At 41.2% G+C, this 23,225-nt stretch overlaps 1 protein-coding gene across 2 annotated transcripts in view; it reads left to right on the forward strand.

The window, feature by feature from the left end:
* The first annotated feature begins 10,124 nt into the window (after positions 1-10,124).
* The window catches only part of SEL1L (SEL1L adaptor subunit of ERAD E3 ubiquitin ligase), a 34,089-nt gene continuing 20,988 nt past the window's right edge, over positions 10,125-23,225 (forward strand). The window contains exons 1-5 of one of the 2 annotated variants that reach the window (XM_055802767.1): positions 10,125-10,265; positions 17,529-17,566; positions 17,913-18,135; positions 21,704-21,871; positions 22,465-22,570. In XM_055802767.1, coding sequence (XP_055658742.1) covers positions 10,193-10,265; positions 17,529-17,566; positions 17,913-18,135; positions 21,704-21,871; positions 22,465-22,570 — 608 coding nt within the window. In that variant the 5' untranslated portion in view covers positions 10,125-10,192. The remainder of the gene's footprint in view (positions 10,266-17,528; positions 17,567-17,912; positions 18,136-21,703; positions 21,872-22,464; positions 22,571-23,225) is intronic. The other variant, XM_055802762.1, reaches the window with a different exon arrangement.

The raw sequence follows: 23,225 nt of genomic DNA on the forward strand, positions 1-23,225 counted from the left end.
TTTACCTCAGTGTTTACATAACAGGCACTGCTGAGGAAGATGCCCAGTTACTAATCCTGAAGTGACACATATGGCTAGCAGAAGCGGTGAAGACAGCTTTCTGCTGAAGTGAAAATTGTTCTTAAACCTAAACAGCAGCACTCCTCCTGCACAACAAATGGACGGTTGGATCTCTAACCCAGTCAGTTTATAGCTGAGCGTGCCGGAGTTTGTAAGGGGAGCGCTGAGCTCCACCGACACTGTTTCTGTGCCTTAGGAGAGAGAAACCCAGCCCACAACAGTGCAGCTGTCCCCAGGGAACGGCAGCGGCTCAGGAAAGACGGATACACCGAACATTTAAACTTCACAATCACACCAGAGAGAACAAAAAATAAATCTGAAGTGCAGTTTGTACTCCTTCGCGCTGTGAGAATCAGTGTCCATGGCATGAGCTGATAGATGCTCGGCCCGCTGCATCTGTACGCAAGCTCAGACTCCTGCAGCAGGAGATGAATAACCTGTCTTCAGTCATCTCTGACCGACAATGCCTTCACCTGAGCACCGTAACTCTACAGCTATTTGTAACACCCGTGTATCCTTTAACAAGGCTCAAATTTTTACAAGGTGGCACACAGCAACAAGCAAAATGAATTCAAATTTATTTCCCCGCTGTCTCTTACAGACATAGCATCTAACTGGTTTTGAAAAACAAAAACATGAGCCACTTAGGAGCCAAAAGCTCTGTAACCATATGAGAATGATCTCAATAAAGGCCATGCTTACAAAGCCAAACACAGTGTTATAACAGTACCATTATACGTCTTCCAGACCTCAGTTGGCTTTAATTTGTCTCCTTAGAACATGCCGAATACTCAAATGGAGCCTGATTCACTGGCACAATTCTCTGTCTTGCTCAAAAGTAACTGGGTTGTTACAGGAAATACAGCCCATCAAAATGGACTAGAAGCATGTACACATTGCTGTTGTCACTCATGTGCTTGGTAGGAGATACAGTTGTGATTCTCCACTAGGCAAAAGCATCTACATATTGCTTACCTCATTCAGGCACCAATGGAAGTCCATTAAATGAAAAAAAAAAAAAAAAAAAAAGAATGTTTTCCTACATTATTCCAGAGATACTGAATTTCTCTGCTGAGGCATGAATTTGTAAATTCTCCAGATTATGTGGGGTGGCAGACAGGGCATTTAGCCTTAATGAGCTAACACATACCTTAGAATTATCTGCTCTGTGCCTAATAAGACTTTTTTTACACCAAAACACAGGAAGACCTACATTATAGAGTATATTACATTACGAAAAAAAATCCTTGCAGAATGCAGGGGAAATCAAGAGCACAGGAGATCCTTCTAAACTTAATCAGGCAATTGGCACTTGCAAGAACTGTTACTGATAACTGAGGAAAATTGATTCCACTTCCTCCAATTAAATATGCTTTGCCAGTTAAGGTCAGATATACCTTCTATGAGAATATGCAGGGTATCATTACTCCCCAGTATTAGCAATGTGGCAATTTCTGTTGCCTTCACTAGCATAAAAATATAAATAGTATCAGAAACATGAGCCAGAGAATTTGGCTCAAACTTTCATTTACCTTTTTCACCAGAAGTTCAGATTCAGGATTCCAGCTCATTCCTAAATATCAGAATCTGATGAGATTAATTATGTATCATAAATCTCCAGTTGCTGGACACCTTTGACATTAGCATCCTGAATTTATTTTAATTTTCTTCAAGTTTCTAACCACAGCAGCAAAAGCCTGAAAACATTATGAATCGTTCCACAGGGCCAAAAAGCAAGTAGAGGTGATACCACAACTACGTTTTTAAAGTGTCATTACTTTCAAGCTATAGTCATGCATTTTTTTTGCAGCTTGTCTCACCAAAAACCAGTTCGAGTTCCATACAGAATCTGACACACACTCTGAGAAAAAAAAAAAAAACAAAACAACAAAACAACAAACAACCAAACCAGCAAAAACAAAGAAAAAAAACCCCAACAAACAAACCCAAACCCCAACTCTTAAGCCTGTCTATACTCTAATGAATCCAAACCCAAAAGCAGCTTTGTTTCTGCTTGGCATCCATGTTATGAAAACATTACCTGCTGCAATAATCTGAAATAGAAGCTTTGCACCTATCGCATGACCCACAGCACAGATTAGTAGCCACTAACACTACTGAGTTACTCTTCCAGCTTTTCAGCTTCTGTTGTTCAGGAGGTAGTTACAATGCTGATCCCAGCAACCATTTGCAGAGTGACCAAAGTGCTCCATGGGCACACCATCATCACCCTCAAGAAATTTGAGGGTCATAATTCAAAGTCATTAAGGCCATTATTTGCTGAGAAATACGGTTATTAGAGCTCTGACGATAAACAAACAGGGATTACTGAAGACCTTCATCCTCTTTTTTTTATGTTTATTATTATCATATTAGGTTTATGGTACTTAAATTATCTTTCAGACAGTTTATACCCTACCCGTGACTACTTTCAGTCCCCCCATCCCCCAGGCCCAAACTGAACCTTCTGTTTCACCATGACATTTTGTGGGTTAAACCCTTGCTTTTAAGGACAGCATAGAAATAGTGGTGTGTGAAAATACCCCAAAATACTGACACATTTTAGTGGCGAAATCATCCATATAGCCAACAACAAACTTATTTTTTACTTAAAACACACTCACAGTATCCAAGGAAACTGTATGATAGGATGGAATAAATACATAAAATAATTATCAGAGCCCAAATTTCTTTCATTTAATATGCCTATTTCCCTGTTTCTACTGCTATGATTAATTGCCATATTATCCTGAAGGCTTGCGAGTTGGATAATTCTACTCAATCAACTACAGAAAGTTCACTTTGTAGCCAGCTGAAATTATGGCAAGCCTCTTGTCCCTTGTCTTTTTATAACAGGCTTTAACTGCGTCTTTGCTGCATGTTCTCAGTTGAACTCGCTAATGTGTTTTCAGCCTCTGATGTACTGCTACCTCTTGGATCCCTTGAAAAAAAAACTAATAACAATTAAAAAAATTTAAGCTAAGGATAGAAACCATGAGCAGGCTTTACTTCCCAATTCGGCATCTTGGATCCCACGCGTCACTGTTTATGTTGACCTATTTGTCCAACTTTACGTGCACATGGCTCTACAGCATTAGAATTTTGACCTGTCAAGGAGAATCATCTGGAACAGACTAACACACCAGGAATATATGAATACACCAAGAACCACATTGTGCAAGCTCAGCTGTTTGCGGAGGTCAATAACTTGTCTTCAGCACTGGCTTGCACAAAATGCCTAAGGAACAAAGTTACCAGTAAGAGAGCTTCTCTTCACCATTTTGAGCTTTCTATGACCAGAGAAGTGTGTACTATCCATGGTGAAGAGCAGATCCAGGTCATCAAGTCTAATCACCAACAATAGACTTGCTCTTTACAACCTTCCTCATACTTTTGTCACAAGAACTTATGGGGAAAAAAAAAATTTCCACTAACCGTCATTCCACACTGGGTAAAAAAAAAACTCTCTCCTGCTCATTATTCCTTTGGGTACCTGCTGAACCTCCTGTGTTAGACATGGTGAGTAAACATTCTCTACATATCTTCCCCATACTACTTCTAATTTCATAAACCTTTAAAAATGTTTTTCAGCTGCCTCTTTCCCAAGACAAAAAGTTCCAGTCCATGTAGTTTCCTCTATATCCTTTTTAGGATATGGTGAACAGAACTATGTAAAGATTTACACATGCATTCCCTTTTATATTCTATTCTTTTCCTAGGAAATTGGAATATTCAATCTGCCTTATTTTTGCTGAACGCAAAATTGACATATTGAGAGAACTATCAAAGAAAATTCAAAGATTGTTGTAGGGCTACAGCCAAGCCATGCGACACAGGAGTTTGTGGCACGCTTGCTGACACCAAGCAGTGGAAAGCTGAAGCTTCTGTAAATCCTCCCTACCTTCCCTCCACACCCCCACACTCCCCCTGGGCAGTCTCTCCTATAAGAATTTTACAGCTATCTGCCCCCACATTATTCCAGCTCTTGCAATCATTCCCCAACCACATTCTTCTCCCAAATACTTTTATTATTGCTGTCAATGCCCTTGCTGTTTCCTTTATTCATTTTCCTGTTCAATTACTGATTTCTCTTTTGTCCTTGAGCCTTCTACTTCCCTCCCATGAGACTTTTTTAGTTAAGAACTATGTAAAGTTGTCTCTTGAGCCTATGAGCATCATGCAGTGAAAATGAAGCTACTCAGCCCTTTATTAGACTATATGAATCCATGGACGTCAAATTCAGTATAAACTCAATCATATTTCACTCTCACTCTGCATGTGAGACCCTCTCACTTTGCAGCTTACACTTGTAACTACAGGTAAAACATGGACAGAAGCAGCTAAACCATTAGAGAAAACAGCATTTTCACCAAAGCAAGTATGTTTAAAATGAAATAGGTTGTATACTCTTCCATTAACCTCTCACTAGATATCTGATCACCAAACTATTTCCCCCCGAGGACAACAGGCCAGCTTTCCTTCAAGTCTCGGATGTTTCATCAGAGAAATGCCTTTTTAATGGCTTTTAGTATACTGAACATTTGATTTTCACAGCCAGAACAAAGGTAAAAAAGCACAACACTCTGCTTGATTTTACTCCCCTGCTCCCTACCATGCGTTTACCACCAGAAACATGTCTGAACACAGTAAAGAGGCCTGTTCGTTAGTACATCGGGGCCTGACATGAGAGGGAAAGGCAAAGAAACTGATGGCAGAAGAGACTTTGTGCGAATCGATGTGACGATATCATTTGGTGGCAAGGTAAGACTGGTGCAGGCTTTGCTGAAAGCTATAGAATACAACTGCACACCTGCCACTAACCAATGACTTTCTTCTTGCCTTCTTCAAAGTCCAGTGGCCCATTCTGCCCAATGGCCACACAATTAGTCACACCACCTCACTCGTGGCAGCTACAGAACCCAGACATGACAACAGGCTAATCCTGCACTGGGGAAGTCCTCAAAACCCTTCTGAATATCCCTTGGAAAAATCTGTGCTGCTATTCCATCCCTGAGGGGCAGAGCCCAACCTCAGAGCAAGCTGGTTCTCAGCCTCCTACTAGTCCCAGTTTTTACACCCTGCGTTATTTCTCTGATGATGGGCTTCAAACAATCCTGGGTGGGCTGACATCTGTCCCACATATTGACCTCTTACTCTATCAAGTCTTAGGTTCTTTTAGGTGCAAGTTATATCTACATACGAGTTTCTAAACATATACAGCTGCTAAGTTTTTACCATTTCCTGTCCCCAAATCACCTCAGAAAACAGTGACTCCCCCAAGCATGTTCATTATTTGCAAGTGTTTGTTGAATCATTTTCCTAAATAAATTACACCCTGCATGAGTGGTAAGATTGTTTATTTATGATTAATAGTTTAAACCTTGTGATTGTTTTCTGTTCTTCCAGTTGAATGACTCAAATTTTCTAAGCAAAGTACCATGAATAGTAAAGATACTTACGAGCTAAGTCTGAAAAAGCAGCGTAAATTACAGTTGCCACGATGTAAACACAAATTAGATACCCAAGAGTTCACAGAAAGCTAAGGGACAGCCAAAATGGCAAAACACCATGTTCTCAGAGATGTACTCGCCTTCGTCTGGCTTTGCACTCCTCCCAGAATTACAGTTCTGGGGATGTTTCCCAGTTAATACCCAACCCTGTTCCCATAATGAACATCCTGCATACATCTTTGCCCGCCCACCTGATCATGGACCAGAGCTCTTGCTTTGGTCCTGGGGCTGCAGTCAGCACAGAAAGTTTCAAGAACCAGGGCTCACAAGCTGGAAAGTCAAACATCGCATCCAGGTTACTTACCCCTGAACTCTCCATGCTGTACTAGTTATCTTGTTCTATTTTACCTTGAAGGCTTTCAGTCCCTTTGAGCTTTTCTTACTTTAAAGTAATTCAAGTTATTCTAGAAATTGCCATTAATATAACTGACACCACTACATCCATAAGTGCAAGTGCCACATATATGAAATTTTTAGGCTGCAGAAAGCATTAGTTTTAATTTCCTTCCACATCTGCACTGCAACTCAGGAAATCATGTCCAAGACATTCTAATATACCTAAATTCACATGCATGTGCAGCAGTACAGAAAGGGAACAGACTAGCTCTTGTGATTTCCAATTATAGACCCTTAAATCTTAGATTATGATTTTTCTATAACAAAACTATTTTCCTCTTTTTGCCCAGCTTCTGAAATTCAGAGGTTAGAACAGAATTCTACTGATTTTATGCAGCATTACTTCAATAATTAAAATGTTTTTAAAAATTATAAATACTATTTTTTCACTATACTTGTACACAGATCAGCCTGACATCACTACAGTTTACCTCTAGATAAGCTGTAACACACTGCAAATTCATTGTGTTTGCTACTCATTTTCATCTAAAGACAGGACCTTGAGCACACTGCCTGCCGGATAACATTATTTTTAGTGCAAGCACACCAACTGCCCTTGCTGAAATGTTTCAACACTAGGCAGAGAGCTGAAGCTCTTAGCACAATTCAGACCTAAGAAATCTATACAAGCAAGTAACTCACGCCCCTGGGAATGTAACGTTACAACTCAGGTAAGCTTGTAATACTCAGGTTTCATTAAATCCTGTAGGAAATCTCACTGAAGATAACTGGAGTTTTTCCCTTGAGAAAATGAGCAGTAAAAAAAAGCAAGTGATAGCAGTAACTCAATGGCAGAGGTAAAACCAGAACCAATACAAAAAGCAGCACGATTCCACCACCTTAAACAAACAAGGGTATTAGTCCCTATGCCACAGTAAGACTATGTGGAGTGTAAGAGCATCTATCTAGTTAAGGACTATTCAGTGTAATAGAAATAACAAGGAACAAGGAAAGTGATAAAGCAATAAAGCAAACAGACACACAAATGCTAATGAGCAGGTTATAAGGCAGACAAAGACCAGAACTCTAACTCTTCAGTCAGATTGAGGGGCTGTTAAAAGGAACTACTCAGGCATAATCTGGGTAGGGGGAGATGAAGATTTTTGTGAGCGTGATGGGATAGTTGAAGGAGTTTGTGGGAGTGTACCAAAACCATGGAATATTAGAAAGAACTTGTGGCGTTATGTAAAAATGATGGGATCTTTATGTGACAAAGGCAAGGAAAGTAAGGGATAAGGATGGATAGCACAGGAACAAGCATGGGACATTTGTCTGAGACCTAAGCCTGATCAACAGAGTGTATCTGATCTTATTAAATCCTATTATTGACTTTGCCTTTGTAATCTCACTCTATCCTATGCAAGTGCCGCAATGTCCAATTGCCAGCAGCTGGAGAACAGACGACGGGTCACCAGGCCTGTGGATATGGCTGCCAGCAACAGAGAGACCAGAACACAACAGAGATGTGGGTGCCAGCAGCTGGGGCAGGGATCATGCACCACTGGGAGTGGGGTGTGTGCTGCTGGTGTCCAAGTGCCAGCAACTGGGGCAGGGACTGTGGCTCACAGGGCCCATAAGTCAGCAGTTAAAGAAAACAGGCTGTTTATATTTCCCTAGGGAATTGAATTGTGTGCACACAGACACATACTTTGCTAGCCTTAAACCTTAAGCTGCACTAGCCAGGAAAGACTCCAGGATTGAGTCAGTAACCAGGTAGCACAAGGTCCATGCATGGACATGAGATCACCACCTGGTGAGCTAATATTTGAGGGATGCATGAGAGCAGTGCATGTGTGTGCATCTGTTTCACTACCGAACATCAAGTCAAACTACCTGGTAAGCAGGGGAGGCACTGCATACTGGGTAAAGGGCAAGGGCCTCGGCAGGGATATTGGAGCCCACACTGGTACTGGAAAGATCTGTGTATTTGGGAAGCTAGAGAGCAAGAGCTGATGTTTGCACTAATGAGCTTCAACCCCTACCAGCTAGAGAGGGGAAACAGGACTGGGCTATCTGCATTTGCTTTAGGTCACTGCTGGTAGTTCATGATGTTGGCTAATTAACCTCTACAATTTGTAACTGGTCTTGACTGGCTGACAGGTCTTAAAGCTACATCCTTCTGGTTCCTCCTGACTAAATTTCTCACGAAAGCCATGCCAACAACTTATTTTCTAACATAAAACAGAAGAATATTCTTTCCTCTCTCCCTCGTTCCCTGTGATTGGGCACCTAATTGTCACCGATCAGGTGATATTAAGCTTGGTAATTTTCACCTGTGCTCCCTCAGGTTACTTAATTAACATTTCTGCTAAGTCTCTTACTTTGCATGTGGGCCTTGCTAGAATCATAACCCTCCTTCAGCCACAAACACTGGAGATTTAGGAATATTAATCACCTTCTAATTGTTTTCTCAGAAATAAGTGTCCAGAAACACATACTAAAACAAAGTAAAAAAAATTACTAGAAAGCTATGAAAAGTAGCCTGTCTAAAACTGTATATTTTGCACTCATAAAATAAAAGTACGTGTCCTTTCTGTCAAAAAAAATATCTGTCAGAAAGCCAGTGTTATTTTGGGACAGAAGTCTTCCCCCAGAAGTGGTTGAAGCCTGTCCCTTTTTTTTTTTTTAAAAGCAAGCCAAAAAAATTTTGAGAATATTCTGCAAGGATGATTCTTGGGAAATTGCTCCTCAGAATGTACCAAACTTCATACCTCTCTGGTTCTGCAGTTTTACATTAAAAAAAAAGTCAGGCAAGAACATTTCCACAATCAAAGTAAAAAGCAGTCCTGCTCTAAAGCAGAAAGTTACATGATCAAACTATTGAGACAGAAGACAAGCAAGAGTATGAGAAATACTCAGAAAATTATGCATATCGCTGAACTACTCAAAACTTACACACTTCCATTCTCCTACCTTGGGAATGACTAATGATGCCATACAAGTATTTAAACAAGTCCAATTCAAAAACCTCTTGAAAATTCAGGTAACACTTTCAGTAACTAAATCTAAGTGTACCTAAAACACAAAGAATGCAGTCTGAGTCCTTACTATTTGTCTGCTCACTTGGACTGGTGCATCAAAGGCCACTACATTCTGGCATAGAGGAGGAACACAGCAAAGCCACCTTGGCCTCTGTCTAAAGCTTCATAGGAGAAAATGCGAAACTGATTAAGGAAAGCAATAGGAATTTTATGGCCACTGCACACAAACAGAAAGGCAGCAATAAATTTATCGCACTCTTAAGAAGTACAGTGTACATCAAATTAACTGCAACAAACTCAGTCTGCAATATTATCTAGGGTTTTTTTATTTGGAAGGTGATTAATTAAATTCACAAAGGCTGGCGGTACGGCTCTGGCTTAGCCCGGCTCTGTACTGCCGAACCTGTGGCGAGGAGACACCGTCCCAGTCCCCACCCCGAGCAGAGGGCCTGGGGCCACCGCCCGCCAGCCCGGGCCTCCCCTCCCCGGCTCCCTGCGGCACGCAACAGCCGCGCTTCGGGGGATGACGCCCCCACCATCCCTCACTACTGCCCCCCACTTCCAACCGCTACAAGCGGCCACCGATAGGCCGCCCGCCCCTCGGTGGCAGCGGCACGGGCCCCACCGCAGGGAACCGCCACCCCGCTCCACAGCCGGCCTCAACGCTTCCGACAGGAAGGCTGGCGCTGCAGCCAGGCCCCAGCGCCCAGCTCAGGGCCGAGCTCAGGGCCGAGCGCAGAGCTCCGACCAGCCCCAGCCCCTCACGGCCCGGCCTGCGGGCGGAACGGCACGGAACGGAACGGAACGGCCACTACCGGCGCGGCCCAAGGGCTTGTGGGTGATGTAGCCCCTGCCCCGCCCCGGCTCCCAGCGAGGCCTGTGCGCCGGCGCTTCCCGCAAGGCACTGTGGGTGCTGTAGGAACGGCCCCATCAGCCAATAGGAGGCGTCGTTTCGGAAGGGCGTGTCCGCGTCGCCGGCTGTTCGCTGAAGGCCATTGGCCAACACGAGGGCGTGACGGATGCGCCATACCCCCCTCGGCGGGCCAATCGGAGCGGGCCATGTAGAACTAGTCGTTCTCTGGGGGGCTGCGTGCGCCGCCGCCAGCAGTCGGTCGTTGGCCGGCAGCGCGGCCCAGCGGATTGGTGGCGGCGGCGCGGGGGGCGGGGCGAGGCAGCCGGAGTCGGGGCCCCTCGGCGGCGGCGGCGGCGGTGGCGGTGGCGGCGGCCCCTGAGGAGCCCGGCGGGATGGGGCGGCGGGCGCGCCTGGGGCTGGTGCTGTGCCTGGCGGCGCTCTGGGCCGGAGGGCTGACGGCGGCCGGTTAGTACCGGGGCTGCCCCTCCCCCGCGCCTCGCTGGGCCTGGGCTCTGCGGCGGCCTCGCCCCCTCCCCCCCTTCTGTGGCCTGCTGCGGGGGAGGGGGTGCGGGCCGCTGCCGCCGGGGGTCCGCACCGGGGCGCGGAGGCGGCGGCGGGGGAGGGCAGCCTGTGGCCTTGCTGGGGCTTCGGGGGGCTGGGAGCAGCGCCGGGCCGGCGGCGGGAGGGGGCAGCTGGGCGCCTGTCAGCTGCGTGGCGGCGGGGCCGGGGGCGGCGGGGCCGTTGCTCTCCCTGCCCGCCGGCCCTGCCGCACCGGGGGCTGCTCGGTAGGCCCGGTGGGGGCCAACGCATTTTTCCATCTGGCTCCTGCCTCCGAGCAGCTGGTTGGAGCCTGCTCGGTAACGCTTGCTCTGCTCAGAACCCCGGTGAGGTATTTCCCCCTCCCTATTACGCGTCTTCTTGCCGGGGAGCCGGTGGCGCTGATGTTAGCGTTGCTAGGACGGTTTTCTCACACAAATAGACATAGAGCATTTCTAGGGATTGCATTATGGCCCTACTAAATAGTTTTTTCTTTTTTTTTTTCGTTTTTTTTCCCCCCCCTGCTTCTTCTTAAGCAGCTTGGGGCTAGTGTGCTTCTCATGTGTTGTCATCTACTTCCTTTCCAGGGGTTTCTACCTCCCACACGCTTCTTCGCACCGCGGGTGGGAGGGGGGGATGTGCACTGCATTTATTTATATAGTGTTTCTAAAGCCAGCGAGCGCTCCTTTAATAGTCAGCAGCCCTCTCCAGTGCTACTGGGGATGTGCTTTTAGGCTAGCAGTGATATTTCAGGAAGGTAACTTTACATTTTCTCTAGAGGTGAGTTCTGTGGTTTGAGGTTCATTTTCATGTACGCAGTAGGAAGTTGAAATTTCAAGATGTTACTGGAGTTCAGATGAGATACCAGGCACAGTTATATGCACTTTGTAGGTGGTGGTATAAGCCAGCAGGGCACTTCCCAAGGTGTAGAGAAGATAGAAGTTTTGCGGATCCAGAGAGATGTACCCAGACTTTGAATAGTATGTTCTCGCTGACAGTGTATGTAAAGCAAAAAGCTAAGGTGTGATGAGACTGTTCATGTCAGATGAACTATCTGTTGTTCATGTGGAAGTTGGGTGACAACATTAAGAGCTGTTCCAGCACACATCTATGGCTGTGCTAGCGTGCAGCTCTGATGCCCTGACTGCTTGTCCACTGTCACGGTTGTGTTTGTGACTGTGAAGTTCTGATAGCCTAATTCAGCCTTTGAAAACTGTATGTTTAGAGTCAGTTGAACTGATACACATAGTAGACCCAAGAAAGCACATGGTGCAGTACATGAAGGATTAGGAGCTGTTGGCAAACTTTATATTGCTACTGTGAGGTAAAACTCTTCGTTAATACCCAGAACTAATTAGGAGAGGGTATTTGGAGACCAGGTTTTGGCAGCAGATTATAATAGGAAGACCTACCTTGCTCCAATTTTTGTCAAGAATCACTCTGAAATAAAATAAGCTGTCATCACTTCATTGATGTTTTGATTTCCTACAGTAGCAGTAGGACTCATTAGAGTCTGGTGCAAGCCTAGAGACTGCATGTAAAATGCTTCCTTGAATATTTGTTCATTCCTAATGTCTGATCTGGAAACAGTCATCTGGAATGTGAGTACATTGAAGGGAGGGGTTTTAAGAAGGATGAGTAAAAATGGTGCAAGCATTACATTTCATGACTTCAGAAGATGTTTTTAATGCGGATATATATTTTTTTTTAGTAATGAGTCTTTTAACTATAGCTTTAAACCCTAACTCTGTAGTCATAAACTTTGCTTGAATCAATTTATTGAAAAGTTGAGGTGAATGCAAGAAAACACAGCCCTAAAGAAATGGTTGCTATTTTTTTAAAGGTATAATATTAATACAGATTATTAAGAAGTTGAACACTGGGGGCTGGGGAAGGAATATTATGGAGTCCATGGGTATTTGGCTAAAGCAGCTAAGAAATGGTAACTCTGTGTGTGTGCCAGCCAAAGCTGCCTGTTTCTGCTTATCACAGCAGCAGTGGCCCTCTGCTTCTTTTGATCATTCATTAAGAACACTGGAAAATATCTTCTGCTTTTTTTTTTTTTTTTTTTTTTTTTTGACTGCCAGTGTTATTTGATTCCTGCGATTTTTTTTATTCCCTACTTTGCAGACTAAAAGGTAGAAATTCGGTCATTCTGCCCGAAGAGAGGAAGTGATTCTTCCTCTATCCTGCACCTTCTGTGGCAAACTTCAGTGATAGGCACAGATTTCCATACTGTCTCATCAACTGGTAGGACCAGTGAGCACAGTGATATACTTACAGGAAACTTACGTCCCTGTTCTCTCAAAAGTGAGCTTAATTGCTTTCCCTGACCCTTCTGATTTTATTTACCTAACTGAAAAACATTCCCCAAACTTGTTGCCTGATAGGGATTCTCAATTCCTACAGAGGAACTGTGGGAGAGTAAGTTTTGTAAATAGTTAGCAATTGCAAGGAGACTGGAAAAATGATTTGTATTCGGGGCAAGGGCTGACCTATATCTTAGACTTGTAGTTGTGCTAAAATGAGTATGCTGCACAGATCATAGCTGGGAGCGATTTGCTTGCTGCCAAGGATACTTTGAAACTAGTCTTGCTGTATAGGTGCAACTTTGTGGATTTTGTGTAACTCACTGCAGGTTTTAGAGGTTCATGTAAATAGGAATAGAATCTGTGCTATGGAGTCTGGTTTTGTGCCAAATTTAACAGTTGAAAACTTGATGAGAAGCAATCTGAGATGATTTTTTTTTTCTTAAGATTTCCTTTTTTCCTGCAAGAACAGGATAAACAGGGTTTGCATTCTCTTTCAAAGTCTAAGCAGTCACTTGTGCAAAAAGAATATTGAAAGGAATAACTAAAGGTACCACGGAAAATCTCAGATGCTTGCTTTAAAGCAGTCATTGGCAAACCTCTTCAGTTCATGCATCCCCTCAGTAAAAAAAAAAAAAATTGAGCATGCACCTTCAATGTTTAACTTGTAAAAAATATACATTCTGTACCACTGTACTAACATGTTATGTACATCATAAAATGTGCACAAAAACAGAAATGAAAAAAAGAATGAGATAAAGATGAAATAAACCCTGTATTAAGAAGAGTTTTACTTATTAACGGTACAAAAAGTATTTTTTTCCTGCACCCCCAGTGGGTTTGCCAGCATGCCCCCTGGGATGTACGCACCCCACTTCAGAGATCACCGCTCTGGAGCGTGCAAACTCTTACTAGTTGCTTTGCTGTGATAGTGTTTGAAGCTTGAAGGGCTTGGCAAAAACTGGAAGGAAACTGACTACTGTGATCAGATAGGTCATTCATCAGAGCTTTGGGAGATTGCCAACTGCTTGCACATACTGAATTTTTGGCTATTTCCCGAAGGTGAGTGACCGTTCTAACTTTGAAACTAATAGTATTTCTTGTCTGGTAGTAACAGTATTTAGCTTTATAGGCTGTCAGTTGATTTGTTCTAATACAGAAAAACTTCGGAAGTGTTTGCTGACATTGTTCTCGCTGAATCACACCGCATAGCTCTTCCAATTTCTGCCCCTCTCTCCAGAGTGCTCTCTTGAAAATGGGAATTCTCACAAAATGGTAGGTTCTTTATCCAGCATACGGTAGGATCTTTTTGTCTAGCATAGGCTGTCAGCGTACTTTTGCTATATTTAAATAGACTGATTGAAAAATGGTCTTTCTAATTGAGGAAAAATGAATGTGTTTTGAAGCAGATTTTAATTATATATGAACTGGTGGATGGTTGAAACAAGTATTTAGCTCTGTGAAGTGCTCTAGAGTCTTAGCTGGGCACGAGAGCACCCAGCAGTGTCTGCAGCTCAGCACTGTTTGTAAGTGAAGCATTCTGTACAGCAGTGCCTGTTTCAGCCACAAGTATTTTTGCCTGCTTCTTCCTTTTAATATATCATTGCATCTTCCTAATTTGTTTAACAAATGGTGGGATTAATTTCCAGTTGTCAGTTTCAGAAGAGGTTTACAGAATTAGGCAGCCTTGGTAACAGACCCAAATTGGAAAAAAAAAAGTCCGTAACTTTTTTTAATTTAACAGTGGAAAAACAAACTAAACTATCAGCTTTAATCTCTCAAGCAGGTGCACAAACATAACATCTGTGACTTTGTTCAGTAGTTGAGCCTTGACTAATAAGTCATTCTTGGGTCATACTGTGACCTTCCATCGGTCTTTCATTAACACTTTCAGAATAGTTTTATTAACTGTTTCTTAGAGGTAGACACACTTCTGCAAGTAGCGGGGGCATATTAGTCAGCAGTTCTCTGAAATAACAAGGCTGTAAATGATCCCTCCTCTGATCACGTTATCAGTCATCACTGCAACCTCAGCTGACTAATTTAGAAGGAAGTCCCACAACTGAGAACATTTAAGCTAGTATTTTGTTGTTGCATTAGTCCTATTTTGGAACCACTGTTTTGAAAGCTATTCTTCAAGTACAACTTCTTAGTAACAAAGCTGGTTCCTTCAGAGAGAATTTACATGATGCAATAGAAATGAAATAGATTTATTTACTTACAAGGAAGAAAAGCAAACGCTTTAATCAGCTCTACCTTACCTTGCTGGGACGTCTCTTGACTTTCAATTTAGTAAACCTTTTGCATATGAAGTTACAATAAAATTGTTCTTTCATAAGTGTGCATAGATAGTATACCCTATTTACATTTGACCTTGTGTGGTCTTTTATTGTAAAGTCAACTTTTCACAAATTGAAATCAGTTACTCGGGCCTTTACCAAAAAGCTAGAATGGTCTGGTGCTGTCAGGCATATAGGCTGGTTTTGAGCAGACACCCTAGCTGGTATAGCTGTTAAAAATAACTTTATGTTTGTTACTACAGTAACAGGTACTCTGTAAGTGCTTTGTACATATTCATAGCAGCATATAAGCTGCTGGGTAGGTTAACCCTGTCTTGGTTTTCCCTCACCCCAGAAGCATGTCTGAATCTGCTCTGGAGTTTGAAGTTGTAGGGGTGGCATTCGGTTTTAGATCAAAATTATTTACGATAGTAGAATGTAATTTGTGGGAAATAGGGTACATTCACATTTGTCTCATAGTTTCAAAATAGAAATGACTAGCAAGTATCCTAAATGCATATGTACTTTTACTGTATTTAAAAGCCAACTGTTACATGGTGATCTGAAGTGTTGAAGTTCAGTGGTAGAACTTCTTACGACAGGAGAATTAGCCTTATCTGTTAGATTTCTCAAGCTGATAAGCACGGTAGTCTCTACCAAAAATGCAGCTAGCCTTGTTTTTTCCTTATGCCTCTTTCAGTGTTTTTTTCCAAATTGGTGCTTGTTCTTATGCTCTCTTGTTTGCTGCTTGCAGAGTCTTTTTCATCTGGAGTGTTCTTTGCTGTTGCCACTAGTTTTTTCTGAAGGGCGCTACATGCTTTCATTTTTGGACCTGCAGGGTACAGCTGCTTACCCGTGTCAACTGTTCCAGATCCTCTTTAAGCCTGTTTCTGCTGGCAGTCACATTTTTTGAGCTTTACATCCTCTTCAGTATCTCAACAGACTATCATCTATTTGTCTCACCCGCACTGTCAAACTTCTTGTCACCTTAGTTTTGCAGCTTCACTTATAAGTCTTAGCATTTTTTTAATGATTTTTTTTAAAAAATATTATGCTGTTACAGCTTAGAAGTTGAGCCTCATCCTTTTACTTGTTCTAATCAAAGGTTATACTTCAAATAACAACATGAAATCGCTTTCTGGAATCTGGCTTCCAAGATTAGCCCTTTCATTGCAAATAGCCGCAGTTGCTCTGTTATAATAATAGTCTTCAAAACATGAACTAATAAAGTGTCGTATTTGTAGTTTGACACTTCAGAGATTATTTATCTCTGGTCAGACACTTCTACTTGCGTGGGGGTGAAAATTATGCCAGTTTTGTTTGTGGCCAAACACTTACTGAAAGTCAGTGGAGTTCTGTAAAGTTTTGGAGAGCTCTGTTGGCGTTCAGTAGTTGTGCAGGTAGCCTTTAATAGCTAACCACAACACACTGAATGGTGTATCTCATGTACAGGGCGCTCACTTCTAGCACTTCAGGTACCTTTTCTAGTCACAGTGCAGGTCTCCAGCCTGCCAACACCTTACCACTGCAATAGGGCATTACACACCACAGAGTGTCAGAAGGGGTGGGGAGATTTCTAAAACGTAGGAGTTAGTGGCAGCTTTGCTTAGTCATCTGTTTACATTTTGAGCTTTTATTTCCGTTTAAGTGAATTGTGTACTGGAGAGGCGGAGGCCTGTAGCATCTTCTTACAAATGGGGCTCGGAGTGTTTGCCTAAATGAGGTGGTATCAGATACTGATGACTGAGAACAGTCACATTTTGGCTGCGATAATTTTAGAGGCTTTCAGCTGAGGTGACAGTACAAACCAAGTTGTTTGAAGCACAGTGAGCAGCTCATTTAAGTTACAGGAACAAAGAAAATAAGAGACACAATTCTGCAAAACAATGGTAAAACTGTAATGAATAAGCTTTTTTACTATCTTCTCCCTCCTTTTCACTTCTATTTCTTTAGCTTTCTGCCTAATAGCCTTTGTTCTTTACCATTTCTTCTCTTTCCAGTCTTTCTAATCAAATATAGCCCATTTGGATAAGAAAGGTGGCAGTTAAACAAGGCTTGAAGCTCTTGAACAGTATCTTAAAGACAAACCAGTTTCTCATGGTTCCAAAGAGACCTTTATATCAAGGTTTCAATATGCTGTTCAGGCAGAATGAATTGGCAATCTATAAAGAACATTTAATTGTGAGTGGAGTGGTGTTAATGTCATTTTCTGATTGCTACTGAAGCTGTTTATATTAAAGCTGATGTGGTGATGAAAAACCTTAGTTTCCGTAGGCCCTTTTCACTTGAGCAGTGTAGTTGGACTGGAACGCTTTCAGACTGTGTAGTAATCTAGAGGATTGATTTAGCTTTTAAAAAAAAAAAATCCACACTTTTTTCCACTATTGGGCTCACAGTTGTGTTGGCATAATTTAAGGAAGAGGAAGATCATCTCTGAAACGTTTGATTCTTCCTGTCAGGAAGGTCTTTCTGAAATGCATTAGTCAACTTAGTACACTGGAATATTTCAGAACCATGGTACAATATTGTAGCTGAACTTATTTTTAGTTTTGGGAAAATTACTCATGGAGAAGCTTTTTACTGACTTAAAATATCTCTTCTAGATGAAGAGGGAAATCAAGATGAATCACTGGAGTCAAAGGTAAGGAAATAAGTTTTTAGTCATTCTGGTTTTCTTGTGGAGTGAGAACAAAGGTCTGAAATTCAGAACTATGATTTGATTCCTGTTTTAAACTGTTCTGTAGCTCTTGCTGTCTCATTGATTTCTTCTGTACATCAGAAGAATTAATGTTGTATCTTTGAAGTACAGTTTTAAAGAACTGAAAGGGATAGAGTCAGTGAGAGCTGGTAGAGGTAGCTCAGCTTACTTTTGATGCTACTGTTGAAACTGTGTGGTAAGTCATTATGTCTTTAAAAGTAACATGGGGTTTGGCAGCTGCTGCTGTTCAGTTTCTAATCTTCTAAATTATGTGGCTGCTTTCCTTCAGACTTTATCTGCAGAGGACCAGGTAAAGGACCATTCCACAGGAACTCGAGTGGTAGCAGGTCAGATCTTCCTTGAATCAGGGAAATCTGACTCTCAGTCAGAGAATGAAGAGAACTTTCACGGTCAAGAGGAGGAAAAAGGGAATTCGCTGGAAGAGTTGAACTCTCTAGAAATGTCAAATCTATTAAATAAGGATTTGGAAGAAGCAGAAATACAGAGTCCAGGTAACTGCTCACAGACTTTTGAATAAGTGGCAAGAAAGATGCGTCTGAGTAGCTTTGGCACGTGGATGAACACAAATAGTAATTTTGAACATATGAAATAACTAGTGTCTTAACCCTTCTCAAATGGAATGGGAGTTGCTGCCTTTTCCATTAGAAAGTAACATCAAAACGTTTGCAAATATATTGTGATTGCAATCTGAGTGGGGTTTTTTAGATCATTTGCAAGGGTTTTCCATAATTCTCGTGGTTTCCATCTTGTTGGAAAGCTTTAACTGTCGAGTGGAGAAAGCCCTGAGTTGTTAAAAAAGGGCTCAAGTGCACATACCATGCTGTGTGTATGTGTACCAACCGTAGAAGAAGAAATTGCCTCAGTCTTCTAGCCTACTGGCTGTTTGCCTGGAGAGTCAGTTGGCAGAGAAGGAACAAACTGTGATGCAAAGACAGGCTTCCTAGGACAGCATTGGGAGCCTTAGAGCAACTAAATTGCGCATAAACTTCAGAAAGTTTTTAAACGTAGGTAAACTTTATGTCCTTGTGCCTAAATTCCCAGGAAGTTCTAGTATTTCCTTTTTACTACTATTAATAAAAATATAAATTTAGTATGATTTTTTTTTTTTGACTGCAGTTAGTAGTAGATGATAACTAGATGGCACAGTTGAGTACCCTAGCCTGTGCAGCAAAGACTTTTCCTTTTCACTTGTCCATAAAAAGTAAATCTTCAACTTTACTGAAAAAATATAGTTACTTGGGTAATATTCGTATTTGTCTATCTTCTAAACTCAGATTTGAATGTGAAAAAAAAAAGCAGATGTTACGAAATGAGCTCTGTTATATACTAACTTTCAGGGTTTTCTAATAAGCCTTCCTTATTAATGCAGAACTAGTATACAGTTTGTAAAAACTGAGTAATGGGATTAACTATTGCTGTTGATAGGTGTGGTGTTGTACAGGAAAAGGGTATACAAAATCCATTAAACAGCTTGCTGCCACAAAACAGTGAGCTAAGCACCGTATTTAGTCAGTGCAGTCTATTTCAAAAGTAAACTTTAGGATACTTTTAAACTCGCATCAAAAAGGTGTAACCAGATGGCTTGCTGCTTGGCAGCTAAGGTTTTGTGCTGCGCCTGTCAAAGTACTGCAAGTGACTTTCAAAAACCATAAATTTTAAGTCTGGTGCAGTTTTTGGAACCTCTTATGAAGCAAATAAGTGATGTAAATGGAATGATTTATGTTTTTTTTCTAAAAAGCAATTCTGAAGGAAAAGTACTAAGGACAGCTTTACTGGCAAACTCTTTAACTAAGCAGGACAGGAATCTACTTCTGGTACAGATGTTATAGCACTTGAATGAGCTACTGATGACAGGACTGCATTAAGGAGATTAAAGCTTTTCTAAACACAGTTTGGCTCCTGTGTATGGTCATGAGATTGCATGGAAAAAATAATATTCTTCAGGTTTCCACATGTGTTTTGCAGGATATTGAGCAGAAAAAAAAAATTAATCTTAAGTTACTAAAATTAGTACTACTAAGGATTTTTACCGTCTAAGAAAGAAGTTGTCCTGGTCTCTTCTGATTAGTCAGGAGGTCTTGTGTGGTAAAATGGGTTGTTTTAGTTATTTATCTTTTGTGTTGTATGTTTTTGTAACAATAAAGTTCCATACTAACAGTTTTTGCTGAAAACTGCCCGTGAGTTTATACAGAGTTGGAAATACCTGCTGTGTTTGTTTTCCTGTTTGGAGGGGTCTTACAGGAATGTAACCAGTTCTTATAAGCAGTTTGTATATGGGTGTCCTGCAGGGTAAAGTATGAGATGAGATATAAGTAAATAAGAATGAAATACAATAATAAAATACTATATACTTTGTTTAGACATACTAAAACAGGTAAATTGCTACTTGCGTGCTCAGTTTGACAAAAAGCCGTTTATCCTTAGAGTAAAATATTTGCCTCAGTTTGTATTTATTACTCTTTAGGTACATGATAAAATAACTGGTGAGCATTTTATCCTGTGATCATATTGCTGTGTTGCTTCAGGGGTTAGTATTTGTTTCTGTCTGGTGTGTGTGGCGGGGAGACAGCATTGTAGGTGAATTTAGAATTTTAAAAAGGCAAGAGGGAGGACTGGGGCAGAGTAATTTCCTAGCTCTAGCGTACAGCTAACTGTCGTGCAGAGCAGCGTGTAAATGGTTTGTGTCCAATTGCTTTCAATACAGGAGACGAGTACTAAACAATACAATTAAAACTTGAACTTCTCAAGTGGTGTTAAACTCCTGGACCTGGAGTTTGTTCAAATGACAGCGATAAGAGGTCTCGTCAGTTGTAGTTGTATGTACCTTAGCGTGAGCTTGTACGTTACTCTGATTAACAGGCATCTGAAGGGATTCTGGGCTAATTGCATCTGGGCACATTATTTTTTAATTCAGTTTCTGAAAATAACATTTTTCCTTGTGTGTTACGGGATAATTAACTTGGAGTGGTGTGGTGGAACATCTGCCAAGAAATCAAATTATGAAGAGCAATTTGAACAGGCTAACTAATCCTGGAGACTTCATTATGCTTCAAAAAATCAACATGAAATTTTTTTAATTAGTATGATCTCCAGCCTTACAATTATAGACCCTAGAAAAAAGAACTAACTTTATCTATAACCACAAGAATTACAAACTTAACTTGAAAAAACACTGTATAATTGACATTCTCAATTGCATGACTATGCTAATGTCTTCAAACGAAGCGGAAAACAACGGGTGGATTTAGCTTAGTGGCAGAGAAAAACCTTTATAAAAGGGTATTTGAAATAAATTCATTTTCAAAAAGCAATGATAATTCTTAGTCTTCATAGAAGATTGATTTTATTTAAAAATGTTGCAATATTGGAATCAGTAAATTTTGATGTTCTGGTGCATGAGAAATGATAAATCGTGCTGTTCAAAATAACTTTGAATGTACCAAATATATTGGCAAAGTGAAATAAAGTTTTCAATATAAGTATTTGCAACAATAGAATATGACTGGAGTCGTAATGATTTCATTAAGTCTTTCCTTATAGTTGTATGTTCTAAGTGTACTCCCTGCTGATATTCAAGTACTTTGTGTCGCATTTGGTGATGTGAGCAGTTCTGTCATGACTGTGTCTAACCCTGGGGCTAAAATGAATATATGCACCGTTATGCTCTTCAAGGATAGTTTTTGCATGAGGAAGGGTGTGCAGGGAAGAGCAAGTGAAAGGAAGGGTTGTTTATTTTGGTAGGCAATAAAAATATAACTGAGATTTGCTGCCTCCAATCTAAACAAAAATGTTTTCTTTGCTTAGAACAAAGGAAATTTAGAAACCACATACTTTCTGTTTCGTTTCCTAATTAAAAATAAGAACAGTATTTTTTCAGGTGCTATTTAGAAAAATAATTGCTTTCCAGGCTTTTGTAAATCTGAAATTTTACTGAAAACTTTTATTAAATGCAGTTCATAGGAATTAAAGCCAACATAAGAGTGCTTTCCTGTATGTAGTAGATGATTTTAATTTGTGGAATAAAGGAAAGCAGCCTAATTCCCGGAAATGTATTTTCAGTTTTGACAGCTATTGGAGGCACAGCAGATGGTGAACCTTGCCACTTCCCCTTTCTATTTATGGAGAAGGAGTATGCAGAGTGCACTGCGGATGGGAGGGAAGATGGCAGGCTTTGGTGTGCAACAACCTATGATTACAAGAAAGACCAAAAGTGGGGCTTCTGTGAAAGTAAGTACCTTGATCTCTAGTTCTGGTCCAAGGAATGCTTTCTTAAGCTAGTGTTTTCAGTCCTCTTAATGCCCTGCCATACATTAATGGCCACTTTGTACTATGATACACAAGTAATTATAAAGGCAAAGTTCTAATGACCTAGAAGATTACAATGCTAATGCCAATTCCCAAAGCTATTTGGGAAGTCTTGCAGTGGAGGCATCTGTAAAACTCTTAGTTTCTGAGGCTGTAGGAATGTAGGGGGTTGACAGTGTTTCCCCTTATACTTGCTGATTTGTTGCACAAAGGCCATCCTTCTCTAGGAAACATCCTCCCGAAAGAACGTTTCTTCCTTGCACAGCTTGCTTTGGAGCAATGAAAATTACATTTTAACAGCAAACTTGTACATGATAAACGTCACGTGGGAAGAAACTGTCTACCAAGATATCCAACACCTCCTTTAGACAGCTTTTTGTAATCACTTGGTTTGTTTACTGGTTCCAGAAACATATTTCTGGCTGTAATTTCCCTTTAGAACCAATAGGAATTTTGAGAGAATAGCCTTGATCTGTGTAATTGGAGCTCTTAATGTACTCTTTTCTTTTTCTTAGCTGAAGAGCAGTCTAATAAGAGAAGGCAGATGCAAGAAGCTGAGGATGTTTATCAGACCGGAATGAAAATCCTTAATGAAAGCAATAAAAAGGCTCAGAAGAAAGAGTAAGTCTACCTCCTCCACCCCCACAAGAGAATGATGACATGGCTGGTCACTCTGGCTTAATTGAAAAACAACTTAAATGAGTTGCCCTGACACTTTGCACTTCATTGGACTTAGAATCAAACTATGCAGTGATAGCACTGAACATAAATAGTAATTTCAGGGTGTTTAGAAAAACAAATTTATGCCTGCTTTCCTCTGAATTCACGAAAATTTGTGTAAGATTGATTTCTGAAGAGTGGTGATCAAAACGTTGAGTTAATGCAAGATGGCACTGCAGTTCTCTAGCCACAATTTATATGTGGCAACTGCCCAGAAGAAAACTGAGAACATGATACCACTTATTTGTCCTTTTTCAAATGTTTATTACGGTCTGGTTCTCCTTCTGCTTCAAAGATTAAGTGGGCAAAATCAGCATTTCTTGTCCTGCTCTGGTTTTGTTCCTGCTTTCTAATGTTTTCAGTCATCATAAAGATAGTATTAAACCTGATCTCAACAAATTGTTAAAACACTAATAATTAACGTTGTATGAGAGAAAAGGGTAATGCTTTTAGGTGGAACCAAAAAAGAGAATTAAATGAGTGTTCTGTTCATTCTGGTCTGTTTTCTACTCTGTATATATCCAACTACTGATGAAATAGTTGTCAGCTTACCACT

Source organism: Falco peregrinus, chromosome 1, assembly GCF_023634155.1.
Source record: "Falco peregrinus isolate bFalPer1 chromosome 1, bFalPer1.pri, whole genome shotgun sequence".
In the NCBI taxonomy this organism is placed as follows: Eukaryota; Metazoa; Chordata; class Aves; order Falconiformes; family Falconidae; genus Falco; species Falco peregrinus.